Raw genomic sequence first — 22,500 nt, 5'->3', positions numbered from 1 at the left:
ATATGCGCCACACTGTGAACCCACACCAAACAAGAATGACAAAACACATTTTGGGAGAACACCCTCACTGTGACACAACATAAACATCCATCCATCCATCCATCCATCTATCTATCTTCTTCCGCTTATCCGAGGTCGGGTCGGAGGGGCAACAACCTAAGCAGGGAAACCCGGACTTCCCTTTCCCCAGCCACTTCGTCCAGCTCTTCCCGGGGGATCCCGAGGCGTTCCCAGGCCAGCCGGGAGACATAGTCTTCCCAACGTGTCCTGGGTCTTCCCCGTGGCCTCCTACCGGTTGGACGTGCCCTAAACACCTCCCTAGGGAGGCGTTCGGGTGGCATCCTGACCAGATGCCCGAACCACCTCATCTGGCTCCTCTCGATGTGAAGGAGCAGCGGCTTTACTTTGAGTTCCTCCCGGATGGCAGAGCTTCTCACCCTATCTCTAAGGGAGAGCCCCGCCACACGGCGGAGGAAACTCATTTCGGCCGCTTGTACCCGTGATCTTATCCTTTCGGTCATGACCCAAAGCTCATGACCATAGGTGAGGATGGGAACGAAGATCGACCGGTAAATTGAGAGCTTTGCCTTCCGGCTCAGCTCCTTCTTCACCACAACGGATCGGTACAACGTCCGCATTACTGAAGACGCCGCACCGATCCGCCTGTCGATCTCACGATCCACTCTTCCCTCACTCGTGAACAAGACTCCTAGGTACTTGAACTCCTCCACTTGGGGCAGGGTCTCCTCCCCAACCCGGAGATGGCATAAACACAACAGAACAAATACCCAGAATCCCTTGATGCACAATATACACACCCGCTACTACCAAACCCCGCCCACCTCATTTTTATTTTATTTTTGAATTTATTAGCCTGTGGAAAAAGTTTATGTTGATATTTACCTCAGAAGGCTGCAAATAGAAAAGAGGCATTATTTTTTTGATTAAATTGTATTTAATATACCTCTGATGTTTTTTGAAAGTTGATTTTGCACTATTACGTTATATAAGCACTGCCTGTTCCATGGGAGGAAGCCCAAATACCCGAAGGGAACCCACGCAGTCCCGGGGAGAACATGCAAACTCCACACAGAAAGATCCCGAGCCCGGGATTGAACCCAGGATTACTTAGGACCTTCGTATTGTGAGGCAGATGCACTAACCCCTGTTTCACCGTGCTGACCTATTTAAGCCTTGCTTGTTCAATATTCACTGCAAAACTTGTTTGGGTCCCTATTAAAAGGTTAATTTGTTCAACCTTGGCCCGCGGCTTTGTTCAGTTTTAAATTTTGGCCCACTCTGTATTTGAGTTTGACACCCCTGCCCTACACCAATCCGGAAGGAGAGCTGATCATTTAAAGTAAGATGGTAACCGCGAGGAGCATTTTTTTTCGCCATGCTTCGCCCACTACAAATGGATACTGACCAATGTAGACCATCAATGTGTCATCTTAATTGTTTCATTCAATCATGATGAAGATCGGACTTTTTGGAGCCCAGTTACAAATGTTCAAAGTTTTAAGGCGAAGCATCAGATCAGAGCTTGGCGCCAAGTTGTCCAGTATGTTCGCTATGGTACTGGTACCAAAATATTGGTATCGGGACAACCCTAGAGGACACACACGGCTCTCGCCTCCTTTCTTCTCTCGCCGTCTACTGCTTTCTCTTCAGTTCCTTGCCAATGTTAATGTAGGTCATGGGTGTCAAACTCTGGCCCGCGGGCCAAATTTGGCCCGCCGTGCAATTTCATTTGGCCCTTGAGGCAATATCAAATTAACATTCGCCGCTAATACTCATTCTTGCCAACCCTCCCGATTTTCCAACCATTCTCCTGATTTCCACCCGGACAACAATATTGGGGGCGTGCCTAAAAGTCACTGCCTTTAGCGTTGTCTACAATATGTCGTCACGTCCGCTTTTCCTCCATGCAAACAGCGTGCCGGCCAAATCACATAATACACGCGGCTTTTACACACGTAAGTGAATGCAAAGCATACTTGGTCAACAACCATACAGGTCACACTGAGGGTGGCCGTATAAACAACTTTAACGCTGTTACAAATATGGGCCACACTGTGAAACCACACCAAACAAGAATGACAAACACATTTCGGGAGAACATCCGCACCGTAACACAACATAAACACAACAGAACAAATACCCAGAACCACTTGCACCACTAACTCCTCTGGGACGCTACAATATACACCAACCGCTACCACCAAACCCCGCCCACCTCATTGTTATTTTATTTTAAGATTTATTAGCCTGTGGAAAAAGTTAATGTTGATATTTACCTCAGAAGGCTGCAAATAGAAATGAGGCATTCAATTTTTATTTAAATTTGATTTGATATGCCATTGATATTTTTTAATTATTATTATTTGAAACTGGATTTTGCATGTCACTGTAAAGTTATATAAGCCTTGCCTGTTAAAGATTCAATGCGAAACTTGTTTGGGTCCTTATTAAAAGGTTCATTTGTTCAACCTTGGCCTGCGGCTTTGTTCAGTTTTAAATTTTGGCCCACTCTGTATTTGAGTTTGACACCCCTGATATAGGTGGATTTTACTTTTTAACATGTTTGCTATTGTAGTAACGCGGTCATAAATGTTACGGATTTTGGGGATTTCTGATTGTTTGTAAGGGCACCATAGTGGCTTCTGTGTGTATGGGCGTGTTGGCAGAGCAGTGCATACTAAAGAGAAAGTTGATCCATCAAAAAAAAATAATTAAAAAAAATTTGGCACCATGCAGGGATGGGAATTTCCCGCAGATCCGAGGAATTCCGCCGATTTTGGCGCCGCCAAGGTCATTTATAATATAAGGCCAATGTGTGAAGGCACCAGATTGGCTAGCTCTACTATCAACTGATGACACCAACCAATGACGTTGCCCGTTATAGGCGTCTGCACGCGTTGCTTGCCGACAATATCTACTCCCTGATCCTTAATTATTGTGAGCGTTTCTGAACTCGTATTCTGTTTATATCGGTTGTGTTTATCGACGACTAATCTGGAAAGAAACACAGTAGCTCTCAAATAACACGTTTCTTTATTGACAAAACAGTTTCATACATGGTTAAGCTTATTCAAGATAGGAATGCTTCATTAGCGAAAGATATCGATAAGGGCGTGAGAAACAAGTGGAACTGGGCATGGCTCGATATATCTATTAAACCGAAGGTGAAGATTAACAACAATATCGTAGAAGTAGACGAACTGATCAACGATTTCATTGCAAAGTGCGATGAACCGGGACGTGCTCAGTGCTTCTATTGCAAGGACATTGTGAACTATGGATCTCGGGGAAAGGTGGCACTCTTTGACCACGCGAAATTGGCAAGGCATCTAAGTAAAGTGAGTTTACGGAGAAGTCATTTTTCACTGGGATCGGCCTTCAAGCTGAAGTCAAACATCGTCACAAATGCAGCCTCAAATCAACTATTGAAGCCTCCCACCTCCGACTCGGCTCCTCTCACACTAATCTACGACAAACGAGTCCATTCAGAAGTACAATACATGATCTTATGGGTTTCAACATTTTTATATTTTGATTTCTGGTTAATCCATTTGTAGGTCTATTTTTGTCTATAATCCAAAAGTGTGCAGGAATTCGATATATGTGTAAACTTGTATACATACATTTCATCACATGATACATTTTTATGAAAATATTTGCTAATAAATGTGAAATTTTGGTCAGGAGAATATTGTTAGATTTTGACTCAAAATAGCAGGAAATGCATCCTAAGCTAACATAGATTTCAAAAATTTTCTGGGGGGGGCACTGCGTGTAATCGGGTGCGGCCGCTGTGCGGCCCTCCGCAAAGCGGTGTTTTAGGATTTAAACATTTCCAGCTGATTTTGTAAATTCCATTCCCATCCCTGCACCATGCCACGCCCACATTTTATGGCGTAGACCATGGGTGTCAAACTCTGGCCTGCGGGCCAAATTTGGCCCGCCGTGTAATTTAATTTGGCCCTTGAGGCAATATCAAATTAACATTACTGCTGGCCCACCGGTATTATACAGCGGCGGTGCCGCTGTAACACGGCATTCACCGCTAATACTTGTACTTGCCAAGCCTCCTGATTTTCCAGGGAGACTTCCGAAGTTCAGTGCCCCTCCCGAAAATTTCCCAGGGCAACCATTCTCCCGAATTTCTCCCAGGACAACAATATTGTGGTCGTGCCTTAAAGTCACTGCCTTTAGCGTTCTCCACAACCTGTCGTTCCGTCCGCTTTTCCTCCATACATACAGCATGCCGGCCAAGTCACATAGTATATGCGGCTTGTACACACACACACACAAAAGTGAATGCAAGGCATATTTGATCAACAGCCATACAGGTTACACTGAGAGTGGCCGTATAAACAACTTCAACACTGTTACAAATATGCGCCACACTGTGAACCCTGACCAAACAAGAATGACGAACACAATTCGGGAGAACAACCGCACTGAAACACAAGAGAACAAATACCAAGTACCCCTTGCAGCACTAACTATTCCGGGACGCTAAAATATCCAGCCCCGCTACCACCAAACCCCGCCACCCCCCAACCCCGACCACCTCATCGTTATTTTATTTTCAAATTTATTAGCTAGTGGGAAAAGTTAATGTTGATATTTACTTCAGAAGGCTGCAAATACAAAAGAGGCATTAAATTTTTATTTAAATGTTATTTCTGTGATGTTTTTTTGTTTGTTTTTTGAAAGTGTTTTTTGCACTACTAGGTTATATAAGCGTTGTTAAAGCAAATCAGTGTAGCAAACTGAGCAATGATTAACGTTTTATTCATTCACTTTTTCTTGCTACTTCAAAGCTTGAATGTTTGATTCATTCCGTATTGTTATTTTACTTTCAAATTTATTATTGCCCTGTGGAAAAAGTTTATTTTGATATTTACCTCAGAAGGCTGCAAATCGAAAAGAGGCATTCAATTTTTATTTAAATTTGATTTGATATGCCATTAATATTTTTTAATTATTGTTATTATTATTTGAAACTCAATTTTGCATGTCACTGTAAAGTTATATAAGCCTTGCTTGTTCAATATTCCATGCAAAACTTGTTTGGGTCCCTATTAAAAGGTTAATTTGTTACACCTTGGCCCGCGGCTTTGTTCGGTTTACAATTTTGGCCCACTCTGTATTCGATTCCCGCTCCCGCCATCGTAGTCACTGCCGTTGTGTCCTTGGGCAAGGCACTGTACCCACCTGCTCCCAATGCCACCCACACTGGTTTAAATGTAACTTAGATATTGGGTTTCACTATGTAAAGCGCTTTGAGTCACTAGAGAAAAGCGCTATATAAATATAATTCACTAATTCACATAGTTCCCCTTGACCTCCACCCTTCTGTCGTGAGCGCAACAGACGATGCTCGGGGTAGTTTGTCCACAACTTTTTTCTTCTCTTGCTCATAAAAATCTGGCACAATCTTATCGTTGACGTTGGTGCGCGACGGGATGTCGTAATGTGGCTGAAGCACTTTCAGCATGTGTTTAAAACCCTCGTTTTGCACAATGGAATCTGCACCTATAAACACACCGATTAAATGGCACGGGGCGTTCAAGTTCCGCCGTTACTCCGCTCCCCATTACCACGCTGTGCGAACAACTTTTTTTTTTTTTTTTTTCATAAATTAGACCGCGGATCACGTGTGTGCCGAACCGAAGATATTGATCCGAACGGATCAATCAATCAGTCAATCAATGTTTATTTATATAGCCCCAAATCACAAATGTCTCAAAGGACTGCACAAATCATTACGACTACAACATCCTCGGAAGAACACACAAAAGGGCAAGGAAAACTCACACCCAGTGGGCAGGGAGAATTCACATCCAGTGGGACGCCAGTGACAATGCTGACTATGAGAAACCTTGGAGAGGACCTCAGATGTGGGCAACCCCCACCCCCTCTAGGGGACCGAAAGCAATGGATGTCGAGCGGGTCTAACATGATACTGTGAAAGTTCAATCCATAGTGGATCCAAACCAGCCGCGAGAGTTCAGTTCAAAGCGGATCCAAGACAGCAGCGAGAGTCCCGTCCACAGGAAAGCATCTCAAGTGGAGGCGGATCAGCAGCGTAGAGATGTCCCCAACCGATACAGGCGAGCGGTCCATCCTGGGTCTCGACTCTGGACAGCCAGTACTTCATCCATGGTCATCGGACCGGACCCCCTCCACAAGGGAGGGGGGGGACATAGGAGAAAAAAGAAAAGAAGCGGCAGATCAACTGGTCTAAAAAGGAGGTCTATTTAAAGGCTAGAGTATACAGATGAGTTTTAAGGTGAGACTTAAATGCTTCTACTGAGGTAGCATCTCGAACTGTTACCGGGAGGGCATTCCAGAGTACTGGAGCCCGAACGGAAAACGCTCTATAGCCCGCAGACTTTTTTTGGGCTCTAGGAATCACTAATAAGCCGGAGTCCTTTGAACGCAAATTTCTTGCCGGGACATATGGTACAATACAATCAGCAAGATAGGCTGGAGCTAGACCGTGTAGTATTTTATACGTAAGTAGTAAAACCTTAAAGTCACATCTTAAGTGTACAGCAAGCCAGTGCAGGTGAGCCAGTATGATCAAACTTTCTTGTTCTTGTCAAAAGTCTAGCAGCCGCATTTTGTACCAACTGTAATCTTTTAATGCTAGACATGGAGAGACCCGAAAATAATACGTTACAGTAATCGAGACGTATTATATTGATCCGTTGCAGCACTAGTGCCTCGGTGTGCATTGTTTACAAAACGTGCGCTACTTAATATGTCCGTGTTGTTCGGTACACCTCCGAACCGAACCGTAACCCCCGTACACTACACCGGTATGTTTTAGCGCTTCCGTAGCGAGTTTACTGACAGAAAGTTAGAACTGAAGAAGAAGTTAGAACTTTACCCTACTTTATATTACAAATGTCCCATAACAAGAAGATAGTGAAAAAGAAGAAGCTGATCGACTACGTTGTCGGCACGGACTACAATGGTGGACTTGCGCACATTTTAAGTACTTATGCAGATCCCAAAAAACAGATCAGCAGGTACCAGAAGGTAAGGAAAGTTGGTTTTGCATAATATTGCGAAACAAAACATCAGATAATATTTCTACTAACAGCTACCATTTTGTGGTCTATAAACACACCATAATAATACTCGCACTTCTGACTACGATAGCCGTAATGCGCTGACAATCCATCAAGCGCTGCGGCCTCAAAGTCGCACTAAACATTTTTGAGAGATTTTTAAGCGCCGTGTGTAATGTTCTTTATTTTCAATGGAACATTTAAAGTTTTGGTGTTGCAACATTACAGTCTACACATGTGCCTTACAATACGAAGGTCCAGAGTTCAATCCCGGGCTCGGGATCTTTCTGTGTGGAGTTCGCGTGTTCTTCCCGTGACTGCGTTGGTTCCCTCTGGGTACTCCGCGTTCTTCCCACCTCCAAAAAACATGCATCCGGGGAATGGGGTGATTGGCAACACCAAATTGGCCCTAGTGTGTGAATGTTGTCTATCTGTGTTGGCCCCATGATGAGGTGGCAACTTGTCCAGGGTGTACACCGCCTTCCGCTCGAATGCAGCTGAGATAGTCTCCAGCATCCGCCGCGACACGGAAAATGGACAAGCGGTAGAAAGTGGATGGATGGCTGGACGTATCTCTTACGTGACGTGAAGTGAATTATATTTATATAACGCTTTTCTCTAGTGACTCACAGAGCTTTACATAGTGAAACCCAATACCTAAGTTAGATTTAAACCAGCGTGGGTGGCACTGGGAGCAGGCGGAATAAGTGTCTTGCCCATGGACACAATGGCAGTGACTAGGATGGCGGAAGCAGGGATCGAACCTGGAACCCACAAGTTGCTGGCTCTACCAACGGAGTTTTACCACCCCTATGTTGTTATGTGTGACTACAATATACAGGTCACACTTATCGTTACACCATGTACCAAATAAAATTGCTTCAAGGGCGGTAAGCACAACCAGATTTGTTCTGTATATAAGGCGCACCGTCGATTTTTTAAGTTAAAGTTAAAGGCCGAAGGATAGGTGTGGTGAAATTTGTCCTCTGCATTCGACCCATCCCCTTGTTCACCCCCTGGGAGGTGAGGGGAGCAGTGGGCAGCAACGGTGGCCACGCCCGGTAATCATTTTCAGTGATTTAACCCCCAATTCCAACCCTTGATGCTGAGTGCCAAGCAGGAAGGTAACGGGTCCCATTTTTATTGTCTTTGATATGACTCGGCCGGGGTTTGAACCCTCTATCCAGGGCGGACACTCTAACCCAGTGGTAGGGAACCTATGGCTCTAGAGCCAGATGTGGCTCTTTTGATGACTGCAGATGGCTCTCAGATAATTATATTTATATAGCGCTTTTCTCTAGTGACTCAAAGCGCTTTACAAAGTCAATCAATCAATCAATCAATGTTTACTTATATAGCCCTAAATCACTAGTGTCTCAAAGGGCTGCACAAACCACTACGACATCCTCGGTAGGCCCACATAAGGGCAAGGAAAACTCACACCCAGTGGGACATCGGTGACAATAATGACCCAGTGGGACGTCGGTGACAATGATGACTATGAGAACCTTGGAGAGGAGGAAAGCAATGGATGTCGAGCGGGTCTAACATGATACTGTGAAAGTTCAATCCATAATGGATCCAACACAGTCGCGAGAGTCCAGTCCAGAGCGGATCCAACACAGCAGCGAGAGTCCCGTTCACAGCGGAGCCAGCAGGAAACCATCCCAAGGGGAGGCGGATCAGCAGCGCAGAGATGTCCCCAACCGATACACAGGCGAGCAGTACATGGCCACCGGATCGGACCGGACTCCCTCCACAAAGGAGAGTGAGACATAGAAGAAAAGGAAAAGAAACGGCAGATCAAGTGACACCCAATATCTAAGTTACATTTAAACGAGTGTGGGTGGCACTGGGGGCAGGTGTGTAAAGTGTCTTGCCCAAGGACACAACGGCAGTGACTAGGATGGCGGAAGCGGGAATCGAACCTGGAACCCTCAGGTTGCTAGCAAGGCCACTCTACCAACCGAGCTATCCCAAGTAACCGTGTAATACTCTTCCGTATCAGTAGGTGGCAGTCGGTAGCTAATTGCTTTGTAGATGTGGGAAACAGCGGGAGGCAGGGTGCAGGTAAAAAGGTGTCTAATGCTTAAACCAGGAGTAGGGAACCTATGGCTCTCAGATAAATCTTAGCTGACACTGCTTAACACGATAAGTAATGAATAATTCCGTTGGTAATCACAGTGTCAAAAATAACGTTCAAATTATACAACATTCTCATGCATTTTAATCCAACCATCCGTTTTCTACCGCACCTGTTCAAGATGTCGCATTAAAGGTAAGAAGTATTATATGTATTATTTGTTAACTTTTATAATAACAATGTTGTTAAAAAGAATAAGAGACTTATTATACTCTACAAATGTTGGTCATACTTAAAAATGCACAAATTTAGTTGTGTTCAGTGTTGAAAAATGATGTATGGCTCTTATGGACATACTTTGTGAAATATTTGGCTTTCATGGCTCTCTCAGCCAAAAAGGTTCCCGACCCCTGCTCTAACCACTAAGCCACTGAGTAGGTTTTTGACAAAAATATTAAAGCTCGATGACTTGATAAAATTCCAAACAGCTAAATTGATGTACAAAGTAAATTATAACCTGCTACCAAAGAATGTACAACAATTCTTCTCAACTAAAGAGGAGAAATATAACCTTAGAGGAAAATCTAACTTAAAGCATTTGTATGCCCGTACAACACTTAAAACTTTTAGCATATCGGTATGTGGAATTAAATTATGGAATGGATTAAGTAAAGAAGTTAAATATTGTACTCATATGAGCCAGTTTAAGAGGATGTTTAAATTAATAGTGCTTACAAAGTACAAAGAAGAAGTATTATGAGAAACACTTTCAAACTTATATAAAATAAGATATTCTTCATCTTAGTATGTTAATAATGACTGAAATAATTAAGTACATGTTAGAAAACTGCTGTGTTAATCACTCATAGATGTCATTTTGATATTTTGCTGTAAAGAAGGTCAGTGAATGAATGTATATATTGTGGGCGCTCTGAAGTGGAAAAGGGGTAGGATTAAATAAGCTTTGCTTCTTCCTACTCCTTTTCGGACATGATGTATTGTGTATTGCGAAATGATGAATTTAACTGATGTATAATGTTGTATGTATGTCATGTTCGAAATAAACGGGACGGTTTAGCTCGGTTGGTAGAGTGGCCGTGCCAGCAACTTGAGGGTTGCGGGTTCGATTCCCGCTTCTGCCATCCTAGTCACTGCCGTTGTGTCCTTGGGCAAGACACTTTACCCACCTGCTCCCAGTGCCACCCACACCGGTTTGAATGTAACTTAGATATTGGGTTTCACTATGTAAAGCGCTTTGAGTCACTAGAGAAAAAGCGCTATATAAATATAATTCACTTCACTTCACTAAGAAAAGAAAAGAAAGATTTCAAGTGCGCCTTATAGTCCGAAAAATATTTTTTGGCTGGACCGGATGCACTCGCAAAAATTGTGCGCATTAATTCCCTTTTTAAAATGTGAAAGAAGTGGGAGGATATTGATAAACGAAGCCATTCCAATATGGCTCAAGACTTATTTATTTGTGGTTAGAGTGTCCGCCATGAGATCGGTAGGTCGTGAGTTCAAACCCCGGCCGAGTCATATAAATGATAAATGGGTTGTACTTGTATAGCGCTTTTCTACCTTCAAGGTACTCAAAGCGCTTTGACACTACTTCCACATTTACCCATTCACACACACATTCACACACTGATGGAGGGAGCTGCCATGCAAGGCGCCAACCAGCACCCATCAGGAGCAAGGGTGAAGTGTCTTGCTCAGGACACAACGGACGTGACGAGGTTGGTTCTAGGTGGGATTTGAACCAGTGACCCTCGGGTTGAGCACGGCCACTCTCCCCACTGCGCCACCCATCCATTTTCTACCGCTTATTACCTTTTTTTTTCTGGTGCCTATCTCAGCTACAATCGGGCGGAAGGCGGGGTACACCCTGGACAAGTCGCCACCTCATCGCAGGGCCAACACAGACAGACAACATTCACACACTAGTTCCAATTTAGTGTTGCAAATCAACCTATCCCCAGGTGCATGTCTTTGGAAGTGGGAGGAAGCCGGAGTACCCGGAGGGAACCCATGCAGTTACGGGGAGAACATGCAAACTCCACACAGAAAGATCCCGAGCCCGGTATTGAACCCAGGACTACTCAGGACCTTTGTATTGTGAGGCAGACACACCAACCCCTCTTCCACCGTACTGCCCCAGAGTCATATCAAAGACTATAAAAATGGGACCCATTACTTCCCTGCTCTACCCACTACGGCATGGCATAGTGGGTAGAGCGGCCGTGCCAGAAACCTGAGGGTTGCAGGTTCGCTTCCCACCTATTGACATCCAAATCGCTGCCGTTGTGTCCTTGGGCCGCTCACACTGGTGAATGAATGATGAATGAATGATTGGTTGTGGTCGGAGGGGCCGTAGGCGCAAAATTGGCAGCCACGCTTCCGTCAGTCTACCCCAGGGCAGCTGTGGCTACAGATGTAGCTTACCACCACCAGGTGTGAATGAATGATGGGTTCCCACTTCTCTGTGAGCGCTTTGAGTATCTAACAATAGAAAAGCGCGATATAAATCTAATCCATTATTATTATTATTATTATGCATGGCACTCAGCATCAAGGTTTGGAATTCGGGGTTAAATCACCAGGGGCGCGGCCACTGCTGCTGCTCACTGCTCCCCTCACCTCCCGGGGTGATCAAGGGGCATGGGTCAAATGCAGATAATAATTTCGCCACACCTCGTGTGTGTGACAATCATTGGTACTTTATTTTTTACTTTAAACTAGTTACATTTTCAAAATGCAAGGTGATGATTATAGGGGGCTTCACGGCGGCAGAGGGGTTAGTGCGTCTGCCTCACAATACGAAGGTCCTGCAGTCCTGGGTTCAAATCCAGGCTCGGGATCTTTCTGTGTGGAGTTTGCATGTTCTCCCCGTGAATGCGTGGGTTCCCTCCGGGTACTCCGGCTTCCTCCCACTTCCAAAGACATGCACCTGGGGATAGGTTGATTGGCAACACTAAATTGGCCCTAGTGTGTGAATGTGAGTGTGAATGTTGTCTGTCTATCTGTGTTGGCCCTGCGATGAGGTGGCGACTTGTCCAGGGTGTACCCCGCCTTCTGCCCGATTGTAGCTCAGATAGGCGCCAGCGCCCCCCGCGACCCCAAAAGGGAATAAGCGGTAGAAAATGGATGGATGGATGGATGGATGTTTATAGGGTGGCAGAGAAGTACACACAAGTGAAATCTACTTCACAAAATGTGACACAACTTACAGGGGTAACAAAGGTAATCACAAGAAGACCCACATACACACACGTGTTTTGTTTCAAATATTTATGCTTCTCGGCCACCGCAGTTTTCAATTATTTGAAACATTTTATTTCAAGGTTTAGTTGAAGAGTGACCTGTACTTCCCGACTAAAGCTCCAGGCTATGGTTGTGGTTTTAGGGGGATACGTGCAGTATTGAATGGATGGATTCATGCTCTGTCTACTCTATGTCCCTAGGCAGGTGCGGCTTGACAAAAAGAACCAACATAAAGTCATCCAGTGTCTAAAGGCCTTCATGAACAACAAGGTAATGTCGCCATAACTATTTGTGTTTTTATAAGGAAATTAATAATTATTGTTATTGGGTTTGGGCGCGAGTGTAGGTCTTTTATTTTTAATATGCATAAACTTTTTATTTGACTTTGGTAAATGACATTTATTTTTAAGTTTAGCACTTTGGTAAAAACTTCTAAAGGGGAGCTGCACTTTTGGGGGGAATTTTGCCTGTTCACAATCATGAAAGTCATGACGACGGATGTCATTTTTTATGCATTCTAAATAGCTTACAATGGAGCATGTGGAAGTCGCTCCATTCTGCCTATAAATCCCTTAAAGGGGAACATTATCACCAAACCTATGCAAGCGTCAATATATACCTTGATGTTGCAGAAAAAAGACCATGTATTTTTTTAACCAATTTCCGAACTCTAAATGGGTGAATTTTGGCAAATTAAACGCCTTTCTGTTTATCGGTCTTTTAACAATGACGTCAGAACGTGACGTCACCGAGGTAACACACCCGCCATATTCATTTTCACATTACAAACACCGGGTCTCTGCTCTGTTATTTTCCGTTTTTTCGACTATTTTTTGGAACCTTGGAGACATCATGCCTCATCGGTGTGTTGTCGGAGGGTGTAACAACACTAACAGGGAGGGATTCAAGTTGCACCACTGGCAAGAAATCTGCCGCCAGACCCCCATTGAATGTACCAGAGTGTCTTCACATTTGACCGGCGATGCTAAGACAGACATGGCACAGAGATGTATGGATAACCTGCAGATGCATTTGCAACAATTAAGTCAACGAAATCACAAAGGTGAGTTTTGTTGATGTTATTGACTTATGTGCTAATCAGACATATTTGGTCACGGCATGACTGCCAGCTAATCGATACTAACATGCTACGCTAATCAATGCTAACATGCTATTTACGCTAGCTGTATTTACATTTGAAACTAGATACCCACATTTAATGCGAAACAAACTCTTACCAATCGACGGATTTAAGTTGCTCCAGTGTCACAAGATGCGAAAGTCCTGATCGTTTGGTCCGCACATTTTACCGGCGATGCTAATAAGGCAGCCATGCTATGGGCCACTTCATTAGGTACACCCACGCTATGGCCGAATAGCGTCAATAGCTATTCGCTAAATAACTTCAATTTCTTCATCAATTTCGTTTTCGCTATCTGCCTCCATACTCCGACCATCTGTTTCAATACATGCGTAATCTGTTGAATCGCTTAAGCCGCTGAAATCCGAGTCTGAATCCGAGCTAATGTCGCTATATCTTGCTGTGGTAACCGCCATGTTGTTTGTATTGGCAGCCCTGTATGACGTCACAGGGAAATGGATAGTGGTTTCGAAGACAGCGAAAATAAGGCACTTTAAAGCTTTATTTAGGGATATTCTGGGACCGGTAAAATTTTGAAAAAAACTTCAAAAAATAAAACAAGCCTCTGGGAACTGATTTTTATTGTTTTTAACCCTTTTGAAATTGTGATAATGTTCCCCTTTAAAAACACATCCAAGCACCTCCATTAAGGTTTTATATACATGATGTAAGTATATATGTGACGTGCTAAGGCGGGGGTGTCAAACTCGTTTTCACTGGGGGCCACATTGCAGTAATGGCTGTTTTTTTTTAAACTAATTTACATTATGCATGCGGGTGGTAACCTGTGTTTAATCATGATTAATCGAAATATGCATTTGATTATTAGATTTGTTTATGTATAACTTTATAGCTTTAAAATCATAAATAAAATGACAAGCAGATATTTAACTCTGTTTTTTATCTCACAAAAATAGTTTTGCAATGCAGTATTATAACATAATTGGCATGATCAGATAACAGCAAAGTTTAAAATATGCATTTTTTTCTGGCAAATTTGAAAAAATTATTGCATTGAGTAAAAAAATAAAAATAATAATATATATATATATATATATATATATATATATATATATATATTATATTTTGTATTTTTTTATTATTTTATTTTTTTAAATTTTAAATTGTATTTATTCTGCGATGAGGTGAAGACTTGTCCAGGGTGTACGCCGCCTTCCGCCCGATTGTAGCTGACATAGGCACCGGCGTCCCCCTCGACCCCAAAAGGGAATAAGCGGTAGTAAATGGATGGATTTTATTTTTCATTTTTTCTAATATATTCATTGTAACCTTTTTGATTGATTGATTGATACTTTTATTAGTAGATTGCACAGTTCAGTACATATTCCGTACAATTGGCCACTAAATGGTAACTCCCAAATAAGTTTTTCAACTTGTTTAAGTCGGGGTCCACGTTAATCAATTAATTTATTACAGGCTTTTGCGGGCCACATAAAATAACGTGGCGGGCCAGAACTGGCCCCCGGGCCTTGAATTTGACACAGGTTTACTAACAGGTACATTTAATATTCAAGTATTTCAATCACTTAAGCATACGGGGAACATTCATTTCAAAAACGTATCACGACGTTCGTTTTTTTCAACATCACTGATTTTTGCTCACTGCAGACTTCTTGAGAGCCAACAAACATAATAAAACATAACTTACTGTACAATGTCTGCTGTCATTGGGATGCCGACTGCTAGGATGTTCATATGTTCCCATTTAGGTGAAGAATGTCTCACAATCCTCGCGAAGAAAAGGGGGCTGGAACCAAACGTCTTTTTGTGTCATTCTCATTACCGGCTCTAAATTGGCTGTCAAAGTGTACCAACTTTTTGGAGTACGTCCTCAGCCTTCTTCTGTCCAAGTGAGAGGCATGATTTGTGATCTAAAGTACGCTTTGATGAGCAAGGAAACGAGGAAGCAGCTCATCATTTGATAGTGTCAACAATGGCACACAAGCTTGTGATCATGGCGCCACTATAAATAATTTGTTTGCGTTAGCACTTTTGATAACAATATCACTAATACGTGGTTAATAATATACAGGACGCGAAAAATGTAAATATAGTATTCTTGGCGCTTTTTGGATGGTTTTAATTAGAAATGTCCGATATTGGCGGATAAATGCTTTAAAATGTAATATCGGAAATTATCGGTATTGGTTTCAAAAAGTTAAATTTATGACTTTTTAAAACACCGCTGTACGGAGTGGTACACGGATGTAGGGGGAAGTACAGAGCGGCAAAAAAAACTTAAAGGCACTGCCTTTGCCTGCCGGCCCAATCACAAAATATCTACGGCCTTTCACACACACACACACGAGTGAATGCAAGGCATACTTTTTCAACAGCCATACAGGTCACACTGAGGGATGCCGTGTAAACAACTTTAACACTGTTATAAATATTTGCCACACTGTGAACCCACACCAAACAAGAATGACAAACACATTTCGGGAGAACATCCGCACCGTAACACAACATAAACACAACAGAACAAATACCCAGAACTGCTTGCAGCACTAACTCTTTCGGGACGCTACAATATACACACACACACACACACACACACACACACACACACACACACCGCAACCTCCTCATGTCCCAAATTCCAAGCTCCTGTTTTGAGGCATGTTAAAAAAAAAAAAACACACTCAGTGACTCCAGTAATAAATATGGCATTTTTTTTCCCCATAACTTGAGTTGATTTATTTTGGAAAACCTTGTTACATTGTTTAATGCATCCAGCGGGGCATCACAACAAAATTAAGCATAATAATGTGTTCATTCCACGACTGTTGATATCGGAATCTGTATCTAAGAGTTGGACAATATCGGGATATCTACATAAAAGCCATTTTCGGACATCTCCAGGTTTTAATTGGTTATGGGCAGATTAGAAGACCTCACATTGACTCCATTGTAAGTCGACACTTACTTAGGTTTTTTTACAAGTTAAAATGCATTACAAAAATATACATCTGTCATGTCTTTCGTGATGATTGCAAAATTCCCCCCCAAAAAGTGCAGTTCCCTTTAAGTTTCATTAAACCTCCTCACAGTTTAAAAACAGGTTTTCTACGGGGAATTAAAAGTCATATGATTTGATTTTGTGAACATTAAATCCTTACATGGCATTCAAAAAATTTCATACACTTCTAAGTAGGGGTGTAACGGTACACAAAAATTTCGGTTCGGTACATACCTCGGTTTAGAGGTCACGGTTCGGTTCATTTTCGGTACAGTAAGAAAACAACAAAATATTCATTTTTGGGTTATTTATTTACCAAATTTGTAAACAATGGCTTTATCTTTTTAACATTGGGAACACTATAATAATTCTACCCATGTTAATCCACATTAAACTGCCTCAAGTTGTTGCTTTGATTCAATAAAATGACAAAACCTTTCTTCTACATATAAAAAGTGCAACATTAAAGAGTTTCAAATCAACTCATCATGCTTAATTTATTACAGCATTTGGGAAGTCTGCAGTTGACTTTTATTATGCACATGCACACCCAAACACACACACAGCAAAATGAGCTAACGTAACGCTAAAAGCTAATTAGCCTTCACCTCAAGCCAGAACTATGAGAGAGCTGAGCTGCAGTTTAAGTTTCTAGAAGGTCAACGGGCTCATAGTGATGTTTGTAATAGTTGTGAGTGGGAAGTGATTTTTTATCATTTGGGGAGTGTACGATTTCCGCCGCTCACCTGCTAGACACATATCTGATCATCTCGACGCCGGAGCACTGATTCCAGAGCACTGTGGGACGGTTTAGCTCGGTTGGTAGAGCGGCCGTGCCAGCAACTTGAGGTTTGCAGGTTCGATTCCCGCTTCCGCCATCCTAGTCAATGCCGTTGTGTCCTTGGGCAAGACGCTTTACCCACCTGCTCCCAGTGCCACCCACACTGGTTTAAATGTAACTTAGATATTGGGTTTCACTATGTAAAGCGCTTTGAGTCACTAGAGAAAAGCGCTATATAAATATACTTCACTTCACATGCTTTCTGAATACGCACTGCTGATTGGCTTTGTATGTAACCAATCAGATGGTTGTGTGGGCGGGACAATCCTGGGTGCTCACTGCTCAGACAGAGGCAGAAAGCAGAGCAGCTTGTCAAGACTTTAGATTACAAACTCGTTCGATACACCCTCGTACCAAACCGAAACCCCCGTACCAAAACGGTTCAACACAAATACACGTACCGTTACACCCCTACTTGTAAGTCAATTAATTGAAGGATAAATTAACTTTGCCTGTGTCGATAAATTGCTGTAATTGTGTGTTTTTCTTCAAATTTGGCTTTCAAAATGGATACAAGAGGGTTCACTCTGTGCCTTGTTCTCAGTTTTTTCGACCTCAGAATGAAACCAACAGAGAAAAGCCTCTTGCCAGCCATCCACAATTTTTTTTCGGGTATGAGCTGCGAGCTAGCACAGAATACACAAACATCGCCCCGCTATTGTAGCGAGAAGCACCACTGAGGAAAAAAGAGCATTAGAGAGACTAATGTCCTTTAGTGGGAATATTTCATCTTCAGACTGAATGAGCCCATCAGCACAGATCAACTCGCAAGTCGACAAAACAAACCACCCGACTCAGTTTTTCCATTGGAGAAAAACACTGCCCTGCAAGAAAGTCAATATTTTTGAAGTGCATTTTTTTCTGACACAGATGGAGTCCATCTTATTTTGTTTTTCTCCATTATTGTTTGTTTACCTATTTAGAGTATTTAAGTCAGGGGTCTCAAACTCAATTTGCCTGGGGGCCACAGGATGCAGACACTAGGTGAGGCTGGGCCGCAAGAAAAGATTTCTTAAAAAGTCGAACATGCACTTTTTAATGAATTCACCTTCTTTGAACGGCCGTCCCACCCTAGCGACATACTAGCCAACCCTTCCCATTTTTCCAGGAGACTCCCGAATTTAAGTGCATCTCCCGACAATTTCCCAGGGTAAGAATTGTCCAAAAATGTGTTCTGATTTTCACCCAGTCAACAATATCATAAGAGTGCCGTGTTAGTGCTGCCTTTGCCACCTTCTACAACAGGGTTCGGGAACCTTTTTGGCTGAGAGAGCCATGAAAGCCACATATTTAAAAATGTATTTCCGTAAGAGCCATATAATATTTTTATAACACTGAACACAACTAAACGTGTGCATTTTTAAGTAAGACCAACATTTCTAGAGTATAATAGGTCTCTTATTCTTTGTAATAAAATTGTTATTCTGAAGCTAACTGTGGTGGGGGCGTGGCCTGTGGGCCTGCAGCAAACTTGGGTGTCCCAGGACCGGCCTCGAAATCAGCGACAGGTGCGTAGATGGCCCACCTGGGCCTTGTTATCTAATCACCTGTCGCTCTGTTATAAGCAGCAGCCAGGAGGAGAGACATGTGGAGGCTGGAGCCAGAGCGCGAGCGAGAGAGAAAAATACAATTGCTGGAAAGCAACTGGGAGACTTATTGAAAAATAAAACAATAATGTAACCCTGAAAAGGGCTCTCATGTCGGTGCTTGGTGGTCTGAAGAACCCCCAGGAGGGCAAGCCCCAGACTAACCAATAATAAATAAATTACTAATTACCATTAAGGCAACTTCTTGAACATAAAAAAGCATCATAATGTTTTATATTTTGAACGTTATTTTTAACACTGTGATTACAAGTGGAATTATTCATTACTTATCGTGTTAAGGAATGTCAGCTCAGATTTATCTGAGAGCCAGATGCAGTCCTCAAAAGAGCCACATCTGGCTCTAGAGCCATAGGTTCCCTACCCCTGCTCTACAACATGTCATCGCTTTCGACTTAACATCATATTATGCTGGCCTGGTTATATACTGTAAGACACTTTAGTGGATACACGTGAGTGACTGCAAGACATACTCGATCAACAGCCATACTGGTCACACTGAGGGTGGCCGTATAAACAAGTTCATCACTGTTACAAATATGCGTCACCCTTTGAACACACACCAAACAAGAATGACAAACACATTTTGCGAGAACATCCGCACCTCGACCGGCGCAGGGGGGCAGAGTTGGGAGGCGGGGTTTGGTGGTAGCAGGGTATATATTGTAGCTCGATGGGATTCTGGGTATTTGTGACAGTGCGGATGTTCTCCCGAAATGTGTTCGTCAGTCTTGTTTGGTGTGTTCACAGTGTGGCGCATATTTATAACAGTGATAAAGTAGTTTATACAGCCACCGTCAGTGTGACCTGTAAGCATGCCTTGCAGTCACTGACACATGTTTGCCGAAACCATACAGAACATGTGGCTGAGACTGTTTGCTGTATGTTTGATGAAAAGGTGGATGCTCTGACTTGTGTTCATAAAAGCCAAATACAGAAATGTCTGGAATGGTACGCTGTTAGTACAAGTTGTAGAGGGCGTCAAAGGCAGTGTCAACATGGCACCCATTGAGCATTGTTGTTTGGGTGAAAACTGACAGATGTTCGCGGGAATGAATAATTGCCTTGATATTCCGTAGTCTACCTGAAAATTCGGGAGGGTTGGTACTTATAGCAAATATGACAAATATGACTTCACGGTGGAAGAGGGGTTAGTGCGTCTGCCTCACTATACGAGGTTCCTGCAGTCCTGGGTTCAAACCTAGGCTCGGGATCTTTCTGTGTGGAGTTTGCATGTTCTCCCCGTGACTGCGTGGGTTCCCTCCGGGTACTCCGGCTTCCTCCCACTTCCAAAGACATGCACCTGGGGATAGATTGATTGGCAACACTAAATTGGCCCTAGTGTTTGAATGTGAGTGTGAATGTTGTCTATCTGTGTTGGCTCTGCGATGAGGTGGCGACTTGTCCAGGGTGTACCCCGCCTTCCGCCCGATTGTAGCTGAGATAGGCGCCAGCACCCCCCGCGACCCCAAAAGGGAATAAGCGGTAGAAATGGATGGATGGATGATGCTGTCAAGCGGCATTCATATAAAACTCGCGGGCCACACCAACACTAAATTTACATATCAAGGTGCGGGCCGCAAAATAACGTCTCGTGGGCCGCAATTGGCCCGCGGGCCGCATGGCTGAGACCCCTGATTTAAGTTTTTGACCTTTCAATTGCAGTAGTAAAAAATACTAGTCATGAAAAACCTGTTTATTGCGTTTGAAAGGGTATCTTTGCATTGTTATTACCTTCTTTTGGACTATAAGTCGCAGTTTTTTTCATAGTGCGACTACTCAGGAGCAACTTATGTGTGAAATTATTAACACATTACCGTAAAATATCAAATAATATTATTTCGCTCATTCACGTAAGAGACTAGACGTATAATATTTCATGGGATTTAGCGATTAGGAGTGACAGATTGTTTGGTAAACTTATAGCATGTTCTATATATTATAGTTATTTGAATGACGTTTACCATAATATGTTAGGTTAACATACCAGGCGCCTTCTCAGTTGGTTATTTATGCCTCATATAACGTACACTTATTCAGCCTGTTGTTCACTATTCTTTATTTATTTTAAATTGCCTTTCAAATGTCTATTCTTGGTGTTAGGTTTTGTCGAATAAATTTCCCCCAAAAATGCGACCTATACTCCAGTGCGACTTATACTCCGAAAAAAACGGTATATATTATGATTACTTTAGTGCTTAATTTGGCCACAGCTAATATAAACTTTTCAAATTTTCAACATTATTATTGTCAAATGCTTACAATCTTGTCGATGCAGACAATTGTGTGCTTTTGACTCTTTTTACAAATTTTAGACACCCTGATCTGAAATATTAGAAGCTCTTGAAATTAAATAAAAATATTAACAAAGTTTAGTTAGCTTGCATTATTTTTTTTATTTTTTAACTTGAAAAAAAAACAAAAACACAAGAACAATAATAAACTTTTAAATGTGTATTTTCGTACTGGCCACATTTTTGACACATAAGGTAATGCAGTTACACAATCGTTTATTATTATGTTTATTCAATTTATTTAAGGTGAAAATACATAAACAAAATGAGAAAATGGAATGTAATAAGAAAGTCTTAAAAAGCTTTAAATAATAACAATAATATACTTAGTCATTTATAATGGAAAGCTGACAAAGTTTTTTCTTTAAAATGTATATATTTGTTTTTAGCACAAAAAAACATATTTATAATACATTTTAGACAGCCTTGATCTAAAATATTACAATCGCCCAAAATAAAATAAAAATATAAACTAAGATTATTTAGCTAGTATTATTTTTATTTTTTAACTAGCTAACTTAGAAAATAAATTAAGTAAAAAAACAAAATACAAGAACAATAGTATACTGTTGTAATGTGTTCCCTTCAAAATATTCCAACCTATTCGGTAATTGTGTTCTCCCTTTCAACAAATGTAAAAAAAAAAAAAAAAAAAAATCCCGGATTTCTCAGAATTCTCCGTTTTTAGGGACATTTTCCCCATTCAAAATTAATTTAAAAACAAAATACAAGAACAATAGTATACTGTTAAATGTGTAACTGAATATTAATATTTTCAGTTTTTAGGGACATTTTCCCCATTCAAAATTAATTTAAAAAACTAAATACAAGAACAATAGTATACTGTTAAATGTGTAACTGAATATTAATATTTTCGTACTGGCCACATTTTTGACAACATTGGTTATGCAGTTACACTTTCGTTATGATAATTATTATTACTATCCATCCATCCATTTTCTACCGCTTATTCCCTTAACATTCCTCTTAATTAGGACAAAAATCAAAATTGTTTTTTGAACTGGAAAAATTACCGCTTTTCCAGGAATTTCGTAATACCATTTCTCAATTAAAAATGTTACGACATCAACATTTCTCGACTGATTTTGAAAAAAATTCTGACCACTGATTCAGAACGTTAACTTTTTTTTTTTGCATTTTCCAAAAAATCCCCCTTTTCCCAAAAATCACAAATTTACATGGAA

The 22,500-nt window shown here is 41.8% G+C and overlaps 1 protein-coding gene across 1 annotated transcript in view; it reads left to right on the top strand.

Moving 5' to 3' along the window:
• Positions 1-22,500, top strand: part of LOC133542850 (protein diaphanous homolog 3-like) — a 359,695-nt gene that overhangs the window by 53,399 nt on the left and 283,796 nt on the right. Inside the window, exon 8 of the mRNA XM_061887061.1 lies at positions 12,636-12,705. Coding sequence (XP_061743045.1) covers positions 12,636-12,705 — 70 coding nt within the window. The remainder of the gene's footprint in view (positions 1-12,635; positions 12,706-22,500) is intronic.

The sequence above is a fragment of the Nerophis ophidion genome, linkage group LG25 (genome assembly GCF_033978795.1).
Source record: "Nerophis ophidion isolate RoL-2023_Sa linkage group LG25, RoL_Noph_v1.0, whole genome shotgun sequence".
Classification (NCBI taxonomy): Eukaryota; Metazoa; Chordata; class Actinopteri; order Syngnathiformes; family Syngnathidae; genus Nerophis; species Nerophis ophidion.
Note: the sequence above shows the minus strand (reverse complement) of the source record. Positions and strands in the feature narration are given on the sequence as shown.